This window comes from Engystomops pustulosus, chromosome 9 (genome assembly GCF_040894005.1).
Source record: "Engystomops pustulosus chromosome 9, aEngPut4.maternal, whole genome shotgun sequence".
NCBI classification, from domain to species: domain Eukaryota; kingdom Metazoa; phylum Chordata; class Amphibia; order Anura; family Leptodactylidae; genus Engystomops; species Engystomops pustulosus.
Window position 1 is genome coordinate 53,135,647 of NC_092419.1, and position 17,159 is coordinate 53,152,805.

Genomic DNA, 17,159 nt, shown 5'->3' on the forward strand with positions numbered 1-17,159 from the left:
AACATATCTACACGATCTGGATCATTGAAGGAGAAAAAAACTTGCTGATTTATATGCAAAGGAAAAAGAATTGATCAAGGAGCTCCGGTCAGAGTAACTTTTTAATATTGACAGTGAAAGATGATCTTAAGGGGAATCTGTCAGCAGTTTTAACCATAGAAAGCTGCAGAAAATGTTAGGCATTGACCCTGGAAATCATATCTTTGTGTATACTATTAGAAACAGCAAGACTGTAAATATGCATTGTAATCCAGGATTGTAGCTGGATTTGAAGCACTCTGGTACAGTGGTATGTGAAATATCTTCACTGTACAGCTGCACTGCCTCCCCCCCCATGAGTAACAGTAACTGTAGTATTCAAACAGAAGCTTCTACAGAATAACTCGGCAGGATGGATGGACCGTTTTTTGAGATCTCACATAGGAGTGCACCACCCAGCTTTAGGCCTGGAATATTAAGAAGTTTTCACTGTCCTGCTGCAAAACACACAAAGCTATGGTTACACATCTCTTCAGGGTCAATACTGAATACTGTCTACAGTTTGACTAACTTTGTATTGTAATACAGTTACACAGATTAAGGTTACATTTAGAGATGGTCGAAGCGATTCTAACTAAGTGGAATTCGTCTGAATTTCAGGGCAAATTCAATTAGTTGCAAATCCAAAATTCACGGTAATTCTTGGGAACAAAGTTTTTTCTTTTTCTCCTTTATTACCAAAATGGGTGCGAGCACAACATGTTACATGGGGCAGAGAACTCTGGGAAGGAGAAAGGAACACCCTCGATCACATGTGCAGACTTGTAAGCCAATCAGCGACCGGCAGGCTTATGTGATGTCCCACAGCCCTATAAAAACAGGCAGCTGTTTTCAATACTGGCAGCCGTTTACTGTACTGTACTGTAGTGAATCTTGCTTCAAAGGTGTCCATTTTGGGGGATTTGTATTCCCCAAATAGCACTTCTTTTTTGTTGCTGAAGTGAATAGGAGAAATATGTGTAAAATCCACATAGTTTCTGTTGTAATTTCTGCTTCAATCCCAGGGTGTCCATTTTGGGGGATCTGTATACCCCAAATAGCAGTTCTTTTTTGTTGCTGTAGTGAATAGGAAGAAATCTGTGTAAAATCCACATGCTTTCTGTAGTGATTTCTGCTTGTATCCCATGTTATCTGTTTTGGGGGAACTGTATACCCCAAATAGCACTTCTGTTTTGTTGCTGGAGTGAATAAAAAGAATTCTGTGTAAAATCCACATAGTTTCTGGAGTGATTTCTGTTCATATCCCAGGGTGTCCATTTTAAGGAATCTGTATACCCCAAATAACACTTCTTTTTTTTTGCTGAAGTGAATAGGAAGAATTCTGTGTAAAATCCACATACTTTCTGTAGTGATTTCTGCTCATATCACAGGTTGTCTGTTTTGGGGGATCTGTATACCCAAAATAGCAGATTTTTGTTGCTGAAGTGAATAGGAAGAAATCTGTGTAAAATACACATAATTTCTGTAGTGATTTCTGCTCCAATCCCAGGGTGGGTAACGTGTATACCGCAAATTTCAATATTTTTTTGTTGCTAAAGTTGATAGCAAGTCCACACAGTTTCTGGGTGTCCATTTTGGGGGATCTGTATACACCAAATTGCAGCTCTTTTTTGTTGCTGAAGGCTTACCATGTTGCTGCCACCTCCACACTCTGTCATGGTGCCACTCTGTGGGTGGCCTAGCAGATTGCTGCCACCTAAAGAATTTGTCATCCTGCCACTCTGACCTCATGCTGCTGCCATCTCCAAACTTTGTCATTGTGCCCCTATGTGGCCTACTAGGTGGCTGCCACCTCCACACTTTGTCACTGTGGGCTCCTGCTGCTGCTGACGCCATCTCCACACTCTATTATTTTGGCACTCTGTGGCCTACCATGTAGCTGCCACCTAAGGAATTTGTCATCGTGCTACTCTCTGACCTAATGCTGCTGCTGCCACCTCCACACATTGTCATTGTGTCACTCTGTGGCCTACCATGTTGCTGCCACCTCCACATTCTGTCATTGTGCCACTCTGTGGCCTACCAGATTGCTGCCACCTCCACACTCTGCCATTGTGCCACTCTGTGGCCTACCATGTTTCCGCCACCTCCATAATTTGTTATTGTGCCACTCTGTGGCCTACTCATACTGCTGCCAACTGACCGCTGTCTCCCTGGAACACCCTGTGATTTCCATAATGCTGTTTTCACCTTCCATCACTCTATAACGTTGCCACTATGTTTGATTTTCCCTGTCATTTCATCTGCCAGAAGGAATGAAAAACATGCAAATATCCCATTTACTGGTCATCTCTGTTTTGGATCCACTCCTATTTGTTTAACCCCTTAACGACTTGGCCTTTTTTAGTTTTTTCACTTCCATTTTTCACTCACCAACTTCAAAAATCTATAACTTTTTTATTTTTCCACATAAAGAGCTGTGTTATGGCTTATTTTCTGTGTAACAAATTGCACTTCATAGTGACGGTATTTAATATTCTATGGCGTGTACTGGGAAGCGGGAAAAAAATTCCAAATGCAGTGAAAATGGTGAAAAACCACATTTGTGACGTTTTCTTGTGGGCTTGGATTTTACAGCTTTCACTCTGCGTCCCAAATGACATGTCTACTTTATTCTTTGGGTCGGTACGATCATGCGGATACCAAATTTATATAGGTTTTATAATGTTTTCATACATTTAAAAAAATTAAAACCTCCTGTACAAAATATTTTTTTTTTATTTTGCCATCTTCTGGGGCCAATAACTTTTTCATACTTTGGTGTACGGAGCTGTGGATAGTGTCATTTTTTGCGCATTTTGATGGCGGTTTCATTACTATAATTTTTGGGACTGTGCGACCTTTTGATCACTTTTTATTAATTTTTTTATATTTTTCAAAATGGCAAAAAAATGCCATTTTCGACTTTGGACGCTATTTTCCGTTACGGGGTTAAACGTAGTGAAAAAACATTATCATATTTTGATAGATCGGGCATTTTCGGATGCGGCGATACCTAATGTGTTTATGATTTTTACTGTTTATTTATTTTTATATCAGTTCTAGGGAAAGGGGGGTGATTTTTAGGTTTTTTTATTATAATTTTTTTTTTTTAAACTTTTTTTTATTTTTACTTTTACTATTTTTCAGACTCCCTAGGGTACTCTAACCCTAGGTAGTCTGATCGATCCTATCATATACTGTCATACTACAGTATGGCAGTATATGTGGATTTTACTCCCCATGCATTACAATGTGCAATTAGCACATTGTAATGCATGGGTTAAAACGAAGTAGCCTCGGGTATTCGGAACACCCGAGGTTACCATGGCGACGGATGGCCGCTCCCCGTGACGTCATCGGGGAGCAGCGATCCACGACAAGATGGCGGCGCCCATGTGGCACCGATCGCGGGTGTTACAGGTAAGCCTTTGCTGCAATATGCAGCAAAGACTTACCGGCTATGGAGAGGGCTCGGCCCGGGACCCGGTCGGACCCGTCGGGAAGGGGTTAAGGCTTTAGCATTACTGATGGATTATTGACCGATTGAAAGCGGACACTGACAGATGAAATGAAAGGCAAAATGATCATTGACATCAATGCTGCCGACACCCTCTCCACTCTTTTGGGGGGTTTCTACATGTATCCGCATTTAACAGAACAGGTTCTGTCGTAATCTATGGAATCATCTGATGTCAGTGTAAAAAGAGTGCACTCTTTGATGTTATAGTGGGATCTTGGCTCTCAGCTCAGTCCTTTCAAGCTGGCACAGATGTAACCTTGTCAGGCTGTGTTCCCGCTTCGCTTATTTGGTGAAGATGGCCTATGTAAGTGCCCATGGAAATTTGGCGAATCGAGTCGAACCGAATTTGAACAAATTCGCCCATCTCTAGTTACAATATTATAAGTTATATTACAAATATATAAGATGCAGAAGTAATATTTCTAGTAGATCCTACTTTTCTCTTACTTTCAATACATCCATTCAGCACAATTAACCCTGGAGCATTAAAATATTTCAGTCCATAAACTCTTTTTTACCGTCATACACTTGCACTGGGCTTTATCTGTATGGTTGTCATACATGTGCATTCCTGTCGGTCTTGTTTTGCATTCTTCTACAAGCCTAGAGATGCATTATGGAGAGTTCCCCCATCACACTCCATCAGATACCGCCCATTCTTGTAGCCATGCAGGGAGGATGAATGCTGCACAATATAGTAATTGGCTATGGGTGTCTAGAGCCTCCTTAGTGATGTTTCCTTTCAATGATCAGTCTTAGTAATCTTAGAACTGTTGGTAACGTCATGACAGGATGGTCTTTGCCAGAACATGTCAATGACGTTGCTTTTCTGTTCAGTTAGAAATGACAGTGAATTAAACCGACACGTGTTCTTTTACTGCAGCTTATAGGAAGCTGGTGGCTATACAACTAGTAACACTACAAAGTACTACTCCTTTAGTTCAGAGATAGAACTATAACTGCTGAATGGCTAGTTATCATGTGATCTCCAGGTGTAAGAGGATTAAGCAGAGCTACCAATGATCAAATCCAGTTCAGCTATGTAGATCACTGCTGCATAAAGTAAAAATGTAGCCCATGGTTATTTTATGACTTCATGAAGGATATGTTATATACCAAAAAAAAACTTTTCACGTTTTGGAATGTTAAAGGGTGGTCTACCACGTTCCCCAAACATTATAATCTGCTGGCGGCAAGTTGTAGAGAAATACAGTAAAACTTTTGGTTATATGTTTCCTGAGAAATTCTCATTTTAATCCATTTGTTAATGACAGAGTTGGTCCTTCACACCCTGAGCATTGCTATTCCTCCCTGGAACACTACCCTCTCCATCAGCTAATCAAAGGATGTGTCTTGTAAAATGCTTGGGGTGACAATGGAAGAAGATGACATTGATTTAGGCAGGAATAGCAGTGTTAGGGGTGCTCAGGACACAATCTGGGTGCACCAAATGCCTCATTAGAATATGGACTAATCTGGGAATATCTTGTAAATTGCATAATGGAGAGAAATAATTAAGTTTGTGGAAATCCCGGTATATATTTCTCTACAACATGCTGCTGGCGGATTAAAACTGGTAATTAAGACCATTGTTTTACTTAATTATATTACTTAATTATATATGTTTTCATGCCAGCATAAAATTTTAACATATTTATTTGTTCTTTTACAGCTTTCTTCTACTGCTTTTGCACAGGGAGGAGAAGGGATGTGGTGAAAAGCTGGAGACCAAGCAATGGAAGTTATCAATGGTGATCTAAACAACCACTCTGATGTATTACTCAATGGCTTTGTGAATAAAAGCTTTCAGGCTCTTCCCAAAGAGAACAATTCAGACAATATGGCAATTTGTGAACTTGATCCCTGTGAAGTAAGTGGTGTTTCCACGCAACTTCAGGCAGAAGATTCACCTCACAGATATGAAAAGAAAGCAAAAGGGCCCCGTATTTGGAATCTTGTCAGTAGGCGGAGGGCAAACTCCGGACGTGCTAAGAGACCTCAGTCAATGATTCTTACAACTGAAATCAATGAGCCCAAGCCTAAGCTATCTTTCATGGACAAAGTGAGATCCTTTAAAAGATTGAGATCTGCAACATTTTCTAAAAGTTCTGTTCTTCGGAATTCCAAAGCTAAAGTTCAGAATCAACCGCCAGAAAACATAGAACTTTCTATTCCAAGTGCTTTATTTAGGACACGTAAATATGCAGATGGTCAAAGACCATATAGACATTCCTATGCAGGTTATATTGATGATTTAGACACATCCTTTGAAGACGTTGAGCTAAATATCAGCATTTCTGAATGTATATCTACTGAAAGCAAGTGGCTTAGAGAAATAGGTGTTGGAATAAATGGAAATTCTGAACACATAGACAATGAAAATGTGAGTAGCCATCGTAGACGTCCTCTGGTAAGTACCAAGAGCTCAACTATAGCTGAAGGAGAAATACAAAGGAGAGGACTTAAAATTCCACCAGAGCACCGTAGAGGTAGGAGCTCTTACATGTGGAGTTATCTAAAAGGGATTTCACTAGTAACAAAAGATAACTCAAAAGGACTTGAAAAAAATCAGGGAACTACTTTCCAAAATGTAGAGTGTACAACTGATAACCTGCCCTTTCCAGAAGCAGAACAAAAATTTGAGGACAGTGTTGATATGTCCAAGACATCTGACACAGCCAGTGGTGGAAAATCCAGAAACTTTGGTGGAGTTTTAAAATTTTTTAGCAATGTAGCAGTAGCAGCAAGAAAATGGAGAGGCTTGAGCAGACCATCTGCATCAGATGATCAAGTTTCTCAGTCTACTCCACGGACTACCAGGCTACAAAACTCATCGATCAAGGAACCTCTAATTATAGAAAATGAAAATGCTTTGACTTTTCCTTCAGAGCTTCTTCAGTCTCCGGATTCAGGTGTGTGGGAGACTCAACCCCAGGATAATCTATCCGTTCAGGACATACCACCCAGTACTGAAACAAAAGAGGAGATTTGTGAGACAACAAATGTTCTTATACAACCAGTGGACAACACTGACCATATTGTCAAAACTTGTTACCCAGATGAGGAGACAGAGGAATCTGTTCAAGAGGAATTGTCACCGTCCCAGGATGACGAATATAAGTGTATTAGTAGTTCTAATAAAGCTTCTGATACTTCCTCTGACCGGTCTCAAGAAGAAACTCTGAATGAGCATAACTTACATACAGGTTTTGAGAGAAATGGTGAAAACTCATTTGTGACTCAGTCAAGTGTACAAGACGAGGATGTTTTTGAGTGCAGTGAATCTCATATTAGCTTGTCTTCAACAGCTTCCTCCTGTGAAGAGGTAGGCATTATATTAATTCATAACTATTCAGTATCAAATTGTGGAAAATGTATAGCACAGTAGCGGTTAACTATCTAGCCTTATTTTTTAAATCTGCCCTGTGTCATTATAAGAAGTTATATCTTTGTAACACTTTAACATATCCAGGGTATTTTGAGATTGTTTTCTCACCACACATTGTACTTCAAATTAATATAAAAATTATAATGTTATCTTTTGTTTAGTTCTGAAAAAAACTGAAATTTGGCCAACATTTCTAAGTTCTAAATGTTTTGCTTTATAGGCAGGAAGTCATAGCACCCAAGTAACTTTATAACTAACATTTCCCAAATGTCTGCTTTATATTGGCATGGCTTGACTAATGGCAAGACACATGCATAGTAAATGGCCATGTACTGCAATACAGTGGTATTGAAGTATATGGTAGGAACAAACAGACCCACTCGGGTTTAAGTACCATTAGAGGGCTGCAACCAGTAAGAAAATGTTTTAAAGTTCAAATCAACCCCTTTTCAAAGAACTGATATATAAATAAACCCCAAAAAATCATAACCATTTTTAGTATCTCCATGTCCGAAAGGTCCTGATGCAGGTTATATAGATGATTTAGACACACCCTTTGAAGATGTTGAGCTAAATATCAGCATTTCTGAATGTAGAGTATATCTGCTGAAAGCAAGTGGCTTAGAGAAATAGGTGTTGGAATAAATGGAAATTCTGAACACATAGACAATGAAAATGTGAGTAGCCATCGTAGACGTCCTCTGGTGAGTACGTGTCGTAATCTATCAAAATATAAAAATGGTTATACCCAGCAGTAAACCCGTAACAGAAAATACGGGCCAAATCACCACTTTTCTGACACATACATGTAATGCTAAGTGATCAATAGGTCATACAGTTCCTTAAATGGAAGCAATGGAAAAGTCATCTCATCCTGCAAAAAAAAGACACTTTTCATAGCTCTGTACACTGTAGCATGAAAAATTTTTAGAATATTTGAGGGACATCTGCTAGGTCATCTGCCACCAATGTGGTCCTTGTTGGATCCACTCCATTGTTGTGATCCTCTTGGGTTCCAGCTGAATTGCCCTCCTATATCTACTAGGCTACCTTGTGGAAAGGAAAGTATTATAATATGTATTTTTATAAAGAAAACCTTTTGTTATTATATGAAGATTCACGAAACAAACAGCTTCGAGTCCAGCACACAGCGATGGATAAAAAAAATAACTTCTTTTTATTATCCAAGGGATAAAAACATGTTTAGGAACATACAGCTGGCATCACAGACCGACGCGTTTCGACCTTAACAAAGACACTGCCGTGTCGAAACGCGTCGGTCTGTGACGCCAGCTGTATGTTCCTAAACATGTTTTTACCCCTTGGATAATAAAAAGAAGTTATTTTTTTCTACCCATCGCTGTGTGCTGGACTCGAAGCTGTTTGTTTCGTGAATCTTCATGTATATGGTTGGGCTCCGGACCAGTCCGCGCACTCCAGTGAGAGAGGTATTGTCCAAAAGTTTGTGGTGAGAGCCAGGATCGGAGGCACCTGCTGCCTACCGGACTTTTCTGGGTTTTTTTTTTTATTATATTTATCTAAAATTGTATGTAACAAAACTGAAGTAAAGGCAGATTTGTCCCATGTAGATTTGATCACTGGTGGACTCAAGGACATAAGATGTACATGTTTATTATTAGTACTCAAATACTGAAAAGATTTCTAAAACAGAAAAACATTTTAGATGGAATCATTTTACATATTTCAGATATTATTGGTCTTTTCTCTTACCATTATCAGAACCTTTCATAATGTTTTGGTTTGTTTTATACGAATACTCTTACTAGAAATCTGCCAAATTATTCCAAAAATAGTCCTACACCCATCCACTTTAATGTAGTTGAGCTGCTATACCAGACAGAACCCATGGACCATGGAAAATCGTGCATATACAATTTGTCAGTTGCCATCACAGAATAATCTAACAAGTTTTGAAATAAAGCAAAAATTACTTTTCATCCAATCTCTGTAATCTATGATATTGTAAGATACGGATAGCAGTAGTTTTACTTGATGAAGTCTATAAATAAACATCAAGACCCAAATGCAAAATGCAAATCATTCAGATTTCATTAGCTAGATAATGTGAATACATTTGGGTTTCGTAGAATTTTTCGAAATGATTAACAGCGAATGACAGGACTGTAATCTATTACAGTTTAAACATGGTAAAATATTAAAATAAAATATAACGAAACTACCTGAATTGAAGAACAGGAGACTCCGTTAGGATTAGATGAAGAATGTAAATTGTGTTTGCATTACTGTAACATTAAAAATGTTCAATATGATAACATTTCTAATAAAGTCACATTCCTTGAAGAAGGACTGGTATTGGGCACACTTATTGCAAAAAAAAAAAAAAAAAAACATGTTTGGGGCCCCTAGGGTTGGGCTTGTGGTGAACGTCTTTGATATGTTTTTTGTGCTATATAAATAAAGAATTATTATTATTTTTGGTCACCCACTGGTGGTTTCTCCTGAAGGAGATAAAGATGTTTGAAATCTCGCCGGTCAGCTGAAGGCAGGATATAGAAGGAGCTACAGGAAAGAATTTGCTTACAGTTTGCAGGATTGCAGAAGTACATGCACCCTCTGCATCTGTAGTTGGGGAAAGGGTGATGGAATGATACTAAACATATTTATAACATATTTTGGTAAAAGTTTTTTCACAGTTGTAGTCATTTTGGGGCTAATTAATAAAACTATCCTAGCAAGTTAAATTTTTAAAACATTTTTAAAATACAATTGGATTTGAAACCAATACGGTAGTCCAATCTTCCAGCGCCATACTGAACGCTCGCATAGCCAGGGTGCCAGATAACAGATCTATTTATAACAGATGCGAGCCAGCACAAGATACCATCATGTGTATGTATACTCCCTCGTAGGCATAGGACTGATTAGTATCTTGGCTCGGGCTTGCAATATTATATTGATTGCATTGTAACCCATGGTATATAGGTCTGGAGGTTTACCCAACAAAGATAAAAGTCACTGTTCCTAGTTGTGCAACAATTATACGGAAATAAAGCCACTTACTTGTTGAAACAGGCTGGGGGTAAGTGTTCTTACTAATTGCTAGGCCTTGTAGACTCACTTTTTGCACTATGTTCCGGTGTCATGGAGTTGCCCAATGAGGTGTCGCAAGTGAGGGGAACTTAATTGCACATGTGTAACGTGTGTAGATGAGGACACATAAACAGATATAAAAAGGGTACCACAAGTGCTTGTAGAGCTTGGTTTCTGCCGAGAATAGGAGAATAAAAGCCAATTCCTGAAGGGTATATGTTTGTACCGGGTGTAGGTTTTAGATGATAAGTCTCAAGGCATTTTCCAAATTTAATGTGGGTCTCCAACAGCGGTGTGAGGAAAGTTTCCAGCGTTGGATGAATTATCAGCTTAGATAGATTGGCTGATTCAATTGTTAAATTGTATGCTTTTTCCAAGGTCACTACCTCTTTCTCCAGTAGCATACGATCTGTTTGGAGTGTAGTCCTGCTTTTTATTCCTATGGATGGCCAACTCAAAAGTATGGAAAGGTGGTTCAGTGGAAAAGCTAGCATGGACTTGCTGTCATCATTATAGTCTCTCATATCCCGATAGTGATTAAAATATAGACCTCACTTTACTTGGTGGATATGTCCTTAGATACACTAAGAATTGATGGTAAAATAGCTCTGATTAAAGGACATCTACCACTAGGATGAAGGATTGTAAATCCAGCACACTGACCTACTAATGTGTGCCCCCCCCCCCAGCAGGATCTGTTTTTCTTTTAGCTTCTTATGCTCTGTTTTTTCACAAAAAAGGCTTTTACAATTATGCAAATGAGCTTGAGGGACCCCATTCTCCATAGGTGTTAACAGAGCCTGGAGCCTCTCAGGCTCATTTGCATACTATTTAAACCCTTACAAAAGCGCGACGGGCTGAGCCCTCTCCATTGCTGGTGCTAGTGGCGCATGGTTGCCACCATTTTTGGTGTCCGATTTTAACCTATTCATTACAATATGCAATTCGCACATTGTACTGAATGAGATGGAAAATCCTCATATACTGCCATAATGTAATATGGCACAAAATGGTAGGATCAATCATACAACCTAGGGTTAAAGTACCCTAGGGCAGGGATGGCAAACCTTTTAGAGACCAAGTGCCCAAACGACAACCAAAATCCACTTATTTACCGGGAAGTGCCAACATGGCATTTTAAGCAGCAACTTTTTGCTTCTTGCTATGTCACAGCTTTAAATCATATCAGCCCCCTGAGGCCACCAATACAGTTGAAAGAAGGAGGGCAAATTCTGACTATCATTGTAGCTTCTCCTTAGGGTTTCTGTACAGGAAGAATGGAGGGACCAGCAGGCTGACTTCCAAAGATAATGCTCTTCTGTAAACACCTTCTCACTTTTTCCGCAGTCGAATATGAAGTGTTTCTTTAAAAAATGCTGAAAACAGTATTAAGGTACCAGGGACTGCAGGAAGATTTGGTGGATTTGGTCCTGTTTGGTGAACTCTGTCTTGGGCCGATTTCCTGAGTGCCCACTGAAAAGGCTCAGAGTGCCACCTGTGCCATAGTTTCACCACCATTGCCCTAGGGGGGGTCTGAAAAATAGTAAAAAAAAAAATAATAATAATAAAAAAAAAAGTTAAGAAAAAATTATATAAAAAACGTAAAAATTAAAATCTCCCTCCCTTTCCCTAGAAGTCATATAACAGTAAAAATCCTAAACTAGTATAAACAAAATATCGCATATCAAAAAAATATTTTCGCTGTATTTAACCGCATAACGGAAAATAGTGCCCAATTTTTTTGCCATTTTGAAAAGTATAAAACAATTCTCTAAAAAGTGGTCAAAAGGACATAGAAAATAGAATAATTGAAAACGTCATTAAAAGTTACAAAAAATGTCACCAACCAGAGCTCCATACACTGAAGTATGAAAAAGTTATTGGCGCTAGAATATGGCAAAATATTTTTTTTTTGTGCAGGAGGTTTTAATTTTTGTAAATGTATGAAAACATTATAAAAACGAATAAAGTAGACATGTCATTTGGGGTGCACAGTGAAAGCCATAAAATCCAAGCCCACAAGAAAATGCTGCAAATGTGTTTTTTCACCAATTTCACTGCATTTGGATTTTTTCCCCGCTACCCAGTACACGGCATGGAATATTAAATACCATCACTATGCAGTGCAATTTGTTACACAGAAATCAAGCCCATACACAGCTCTTTACATGGATAAATAAAAAAAGTTATAGATTTTTGAAGGTGGGGAGTGAAAAATGGAAATGCAAAAACAAAAAAGGGTCCGGTCTCGGTGTGCAATCCTTGTACTGGTGGTAGATGTCCTTTAGGCTGCATTAGTCACATTATTAGTACAAGCAATAAAGATCCTGAAAAAAATGTAAAAGTCACATTATTAGTATGAATAATAAAGAATCCAGAAAAAAAAATTACAGACAAGACACAAGAAAAAATTCCCCAATCATTGTGACACTGAAATTTTGTTAGTGGTGTAATTAACGTATTAGTCTTCATGATGTTAGAAAAGATTATTTTTGCGAAACAAACAATACACATACAATGCACTGATTTTATGTGGCTTAATATGCAATCTCAGCATCTACCCAAATCAAAAAGAGGGAGGTGGTTACTTATGGGGGAGGGGAGGGTTGTTGCAGTGTCCGGCAATGTGACTGCTTTGGAAATGGCCGGACATCAGACTGATGGCTAGACAAACCGCAAGTAGAGGAAACCAAAAATCTACAAGATCATAGATCATACTGTACTCCACCCGAAAAATAGTTGTCCCCTCTCTCAACATTTTTGAGATGTGCGTGAAAGGGAGAAAGAATCAAAGCCAGATTTATTGTTCTTATTTCGTTGTTTTAAGCTATGCAGGTTTGCATGAGCATTCTGCAATGTATATGACGCCTTCTACTGAGCATGTAAGATATTTTTTTTATATTCAAAGTTATTTGTAGTGGATCTGAGTTTCCTTGCTTTCCTTTGGAAGGAGGTAATCTTATAGAAATCTTTCAATGAAAGCCCTGAGGAGGAAGGTGACGGTCTAGATGTTTTTACTGTACGGGTTACTTTATTACCCAAATTCTGTTCATGTGAGAAGATGATTGGTGGTTTGTTAGGTAATGTGGATCCCAAAATCTTATTATGTCTGAAACACCACTTTTTCTCCACTTGTTCTTTTTGCAACATATGAAAAATTTAATAAAAGGTGATCAAAAGGCCATACAGTCCTCATAATAGCAGCACTGAAAATGTCATCTTATCTCACAAAAAATGAAAATGTTATTAGCACCAGAAGATGGCAAAACAAAGATTTTTTTGTACAGAAGGTTTTAATTAATAAAAAATATATTAAAATCTAATCTGTTTTTTTTTTTACTTTTACCGTATTTGCGTTTGAAGATGGGTGGTCTTATACAGCGAATATATCCCAAACTCTATATTTTAACTGGTAAAGTTAGAAAAACTGGAAAAGATTATGAGCCGGAAAATACGGTACTTGTACTGTCAGATGTGAGAACATTGTAGGCAATCTGATCCCAAAATATCCAGTACAGCCCTTACCCTGAGATAGGGGAGCAGCAAATTACAAGGTGATTTTTTTTCATTACCCACAGCTAGAATCTCCATTCACACGATTGCTGTACTGGAAAAGAACAGAGTAATGTGTTCATGGCACAAATAGAGGATTTGCTAATAATGGAGAAGCAATGCTCTTAGGAATCGCAGTGCAGCAACGTCTTGCATCACATAGTTACTTCTTCTTCACTGCACACCACAGCTTTCCATTACATTGCCGCAAAAAGGCTGGCATTATACTGTTACTTCCAGTGAAGGGATATAGCCCTTAGGTCTACAGAATGAATTACACCCACTATTTTAAGCCATTTAAAATCATTACAAGTACTGTAAAAAGTGATGGCAAGTGTCTCACCGCCATCTGCTGGACATCAATGATTATAGCACTTTATATGGGTAACGGTTTTACAAGCTGTATCCATACTTTCTGATATCTTCTCTGATGATACCGGACATCTTTTTTCATTGATTTAATGTTTTTTATATACTATAAATACTGGAAAATATGACATGTGAAAATTACAAATTTCCATGTTGGTCAATGCATCTATAGCTAAAATCACTAGTACAGTTTTTTTGAGTTAGGAATGGATTCCAGAAGAATTGACTGAAACTTTGCAACACTGCTGCAAAAACTCAATGTCAAGTTCGCTGGGGAGAATGCTGGGACTTCTGGTGGTGCTAGCAGCGTTCTCTGACCTCCGTCGCGTATCCGCGCAAACTCCACCTCTCGTCCACTACCAGGGGTCTCTGGCGTGCGCCCCGGGCAGCTCCTAGACCTTGCGCTGTCTAGGAGTTGTGTTCTGAACTGCTGGGACTTGTGGTACCTCTGCATGGTGCCTGTGATTGTGCTTGGTTGTTCTGCACCATGAGGGGTTAATTCCCAGAAGTTGTCCAGCTCCTATCAGGTTCTGGAGGTGTGGTTCTGGCTGCATAAATTGCAGCCTCACTAGTCACCTGTGCCAGTGTTTCAAAATTGCTCTTTGCATCAGGTTTGACTTGCTCTGTGTCTGAATCGTCCTGAGTTCAGCTAGTTTTTGACATTGACTCTTTGCTTACTGATTTTGCTCTTGACGTACCCTCTCGTTGTGACTCCGGCTAGTTTACCACTCTAATGTGTTTTATGTTTGTCAGTCTATTAGTGTTTTCTCTTCCCACACTTATCCAATGTATTTCGAGTCTTCATGTAGTCGCCCCACGTTTTAGCGTGGGGGGCTGTAGGAAGGGACAGAGGTTGGGGCAAGCTCAGGGCACACTATCCCCTGTCTTCTGTGTTACCCAACCCTAACACTCAAGTAAGATACCTGCCTTCTCCCTATACTGCTAGATGGACATAAAGGCAATAAAGGGTTTTGTAGCAAGTTTGCATGTTTCCCCCTGTCCTGTGGATAACATTCTCAGACAAGTGTCTAACTTCTGGGAGCTCTCATTGATCACGAGAATGGGTCTGCCAACCAGAAGTATGGTTCTGGTCTAGAAGTACAGTTTGGGAAATTACAGAGCACAGTGCTCCATATCTCCAAAACTCCCATTTATTGTCTATGTGAGTGCTGGAGATAGTCAAGCGCGGTGGTCAGCAATTTCCTACACACCCATACTGAATGGGATGGCAGGTCGAGCACGTGTCCGGAGAACGGCGGTCCCATTCTCACATATTGATGGGGTCTCTTCTTGTGACCTTAAGGGTCCCTGGAGTTGAGCCCTCACCGATCAGATTATTATAGAATGCAACCTGATATAAACTCTTTAAGACAGGAATCACACAGTTTGGTTGTTATAGGCACCTGCCATAAATTTCCTTTCTATACACATAGTCTGCGCCGTATGATACAAGGTATAAGATGGTAGACTAATAAAATAGAAAGAATTAGCATTTCATGATGTGTACATAAAGATCCTGCCTGCCGGAATAAAAAGCTGGATTGGCCTGTTAGTGGGAATGAATGCCTGGATCAACCAGCAGTATATAAGTATGTGTGTATGTATATATATATATATATATATATATATTCTACGGGAAAGTCCCACAGCCCCTAAGCACTTACTTCCATCATCCCCTGCTCTTGTTAGGATAGGTAGATGGAGGTGCTGACCTTCAGATGAATGGACTATTTATAGGACAACGGCACACAGTATACCAAGTATAGAAGTGTTTCTTACATTAGAGCAGACCCAGGAGGCTGCTGTTTGCAGATGCTCAATATCGGGAGGAAGTTGTGTGCATCTTAATCATCTTAATCATCAACCAGCAATATGTTGCATAAATAAGTAAAACACTGCTTAAAGGGATAAGTACTGGGGGATAAGAGGGGGCTATTATTGTTGACCACAATAGAGAAGGTCTGCGAATATTATCTGATTCTTTATAGGACCTGCATTTTACAAATGCGGAATACTTAATTTTTCAAAGTGGTGGCGCTGTAACACAACTGAACAGTAATGTCAGATTACAGCTGGTAGGGGATTTATATGCACTCTTTAGGACCCCTCTAGCAAACAGAGGTTCTCTGCAGTTGGGATTCTATGGCAAAGCTAGGTGTGAATGTGTCCATCAGGCTTATAGTAAACTCTTTGTAAAATTGCTGGAAATTGCAATTATAGGACATCAACAGTTACATGGTGCAATATGTTCTGTATTAATAAGTGGACCCCTGTATCTTACTCTGATTTCTTCAACCAGCCATCTGAACTACTGCATATATATTGGAAATCATAACCTGCTTTTACTAATCCATCACCTTTCCATGATGCAATATTTTCTAATTTTTTCATGTCTAGGAACAATGGCACAATGGAATTCTGGATATCTCCAGAGAGGAGGAATTGACTATGAATGAATTTGAAAGTTCAACATTGACTGATCAGGTGGAGATCAATAATGACTTGGCAGCATCTTATGAGGTAGGGGAGGAGGAGGAGGAATCCATAGCAGCTAAACATGACACTGATGCCGAAGAAGTCATAGACAACTATACCATCGCAAGCGATTCAGATACCGACCAGAAGAGTGATGAGTCCAACAAAGTCATGACTTCTGAACATTTGACTGAAGATGAAAGTGTTCTCCCGGTGAGCGCTCCTTTTGGTATTTCTGTCTTTCTCCACAATGCTTTATATTGTATTTAAGATTAAATAAAGTAACTATAAATACATTTTTATTGTTATATGATGGGTTGCAATAAATAATATTGAAGAATACCCAGAATGAATGTGGAATTAAATGTGGAATTAAATAACTGGCAGGATCCAAAAACAGGGCTTATAGCTCAAATGTAAAACCGCCATAAGTTAGTAAATGAGAAAATGTTGTGAAATTGTCTTGGTTTCATAAAGGTACAAGCATTTTTCTAGTTTGTTTTTTTATATATTTTGCCAGTCCGTCAAAATCTAAAAGTTACTGTTGCTGTATAGTTTGCCGGTCAATCAAAATCTGCAAGGCGCTGTTGCTGTATAATTTTCCAGTTCATTACAATCTGAAACTTGCTGTTGCATTATATTTTGCAGATACACCAAAATCTGAAAGGCTTGTAACAGTATAGTTTACTGATCCATCAAAATCTAAAAGTTGCTGTTGCATTATAGTTTGCAGTTGCATCAAAATGTGAAAGCTGCTGTATT

The 17,159-nt window shown here is 38.9% G+C and overlaps 1 protein-coding gene across 1 annotated transcript in view; it reads left to right on the plus strand.

Annotated features, from left to right (window-relative positions):
• ARHGEF9 (Cdc42 guanine nucleotide exchange factor 9) overlaps positions 1 to 17,159 on the plus strand; it is a 277,721-nt gene that overhangs the window by 43,549 nt on the left and 217,013 nt on the right. Inside the window, exons 2-3 of the mRNA XM_072123413.1 lie at positions 5,214 to 6,866; positions 16,320 to 16,610. Coding sequence (XP_071979514.1) covers positions 5,277 to 6,866; positions 16,320 to 16,610 — 1,881 coding nt within the window. The 5' untranslated portion in view covers positions 5,214 to 5,276. The remainder of the gene's footprint in view (positions 1 to 5,213; positions 6,867 to 16,319; positions 16,611 to 17,159) is intronic.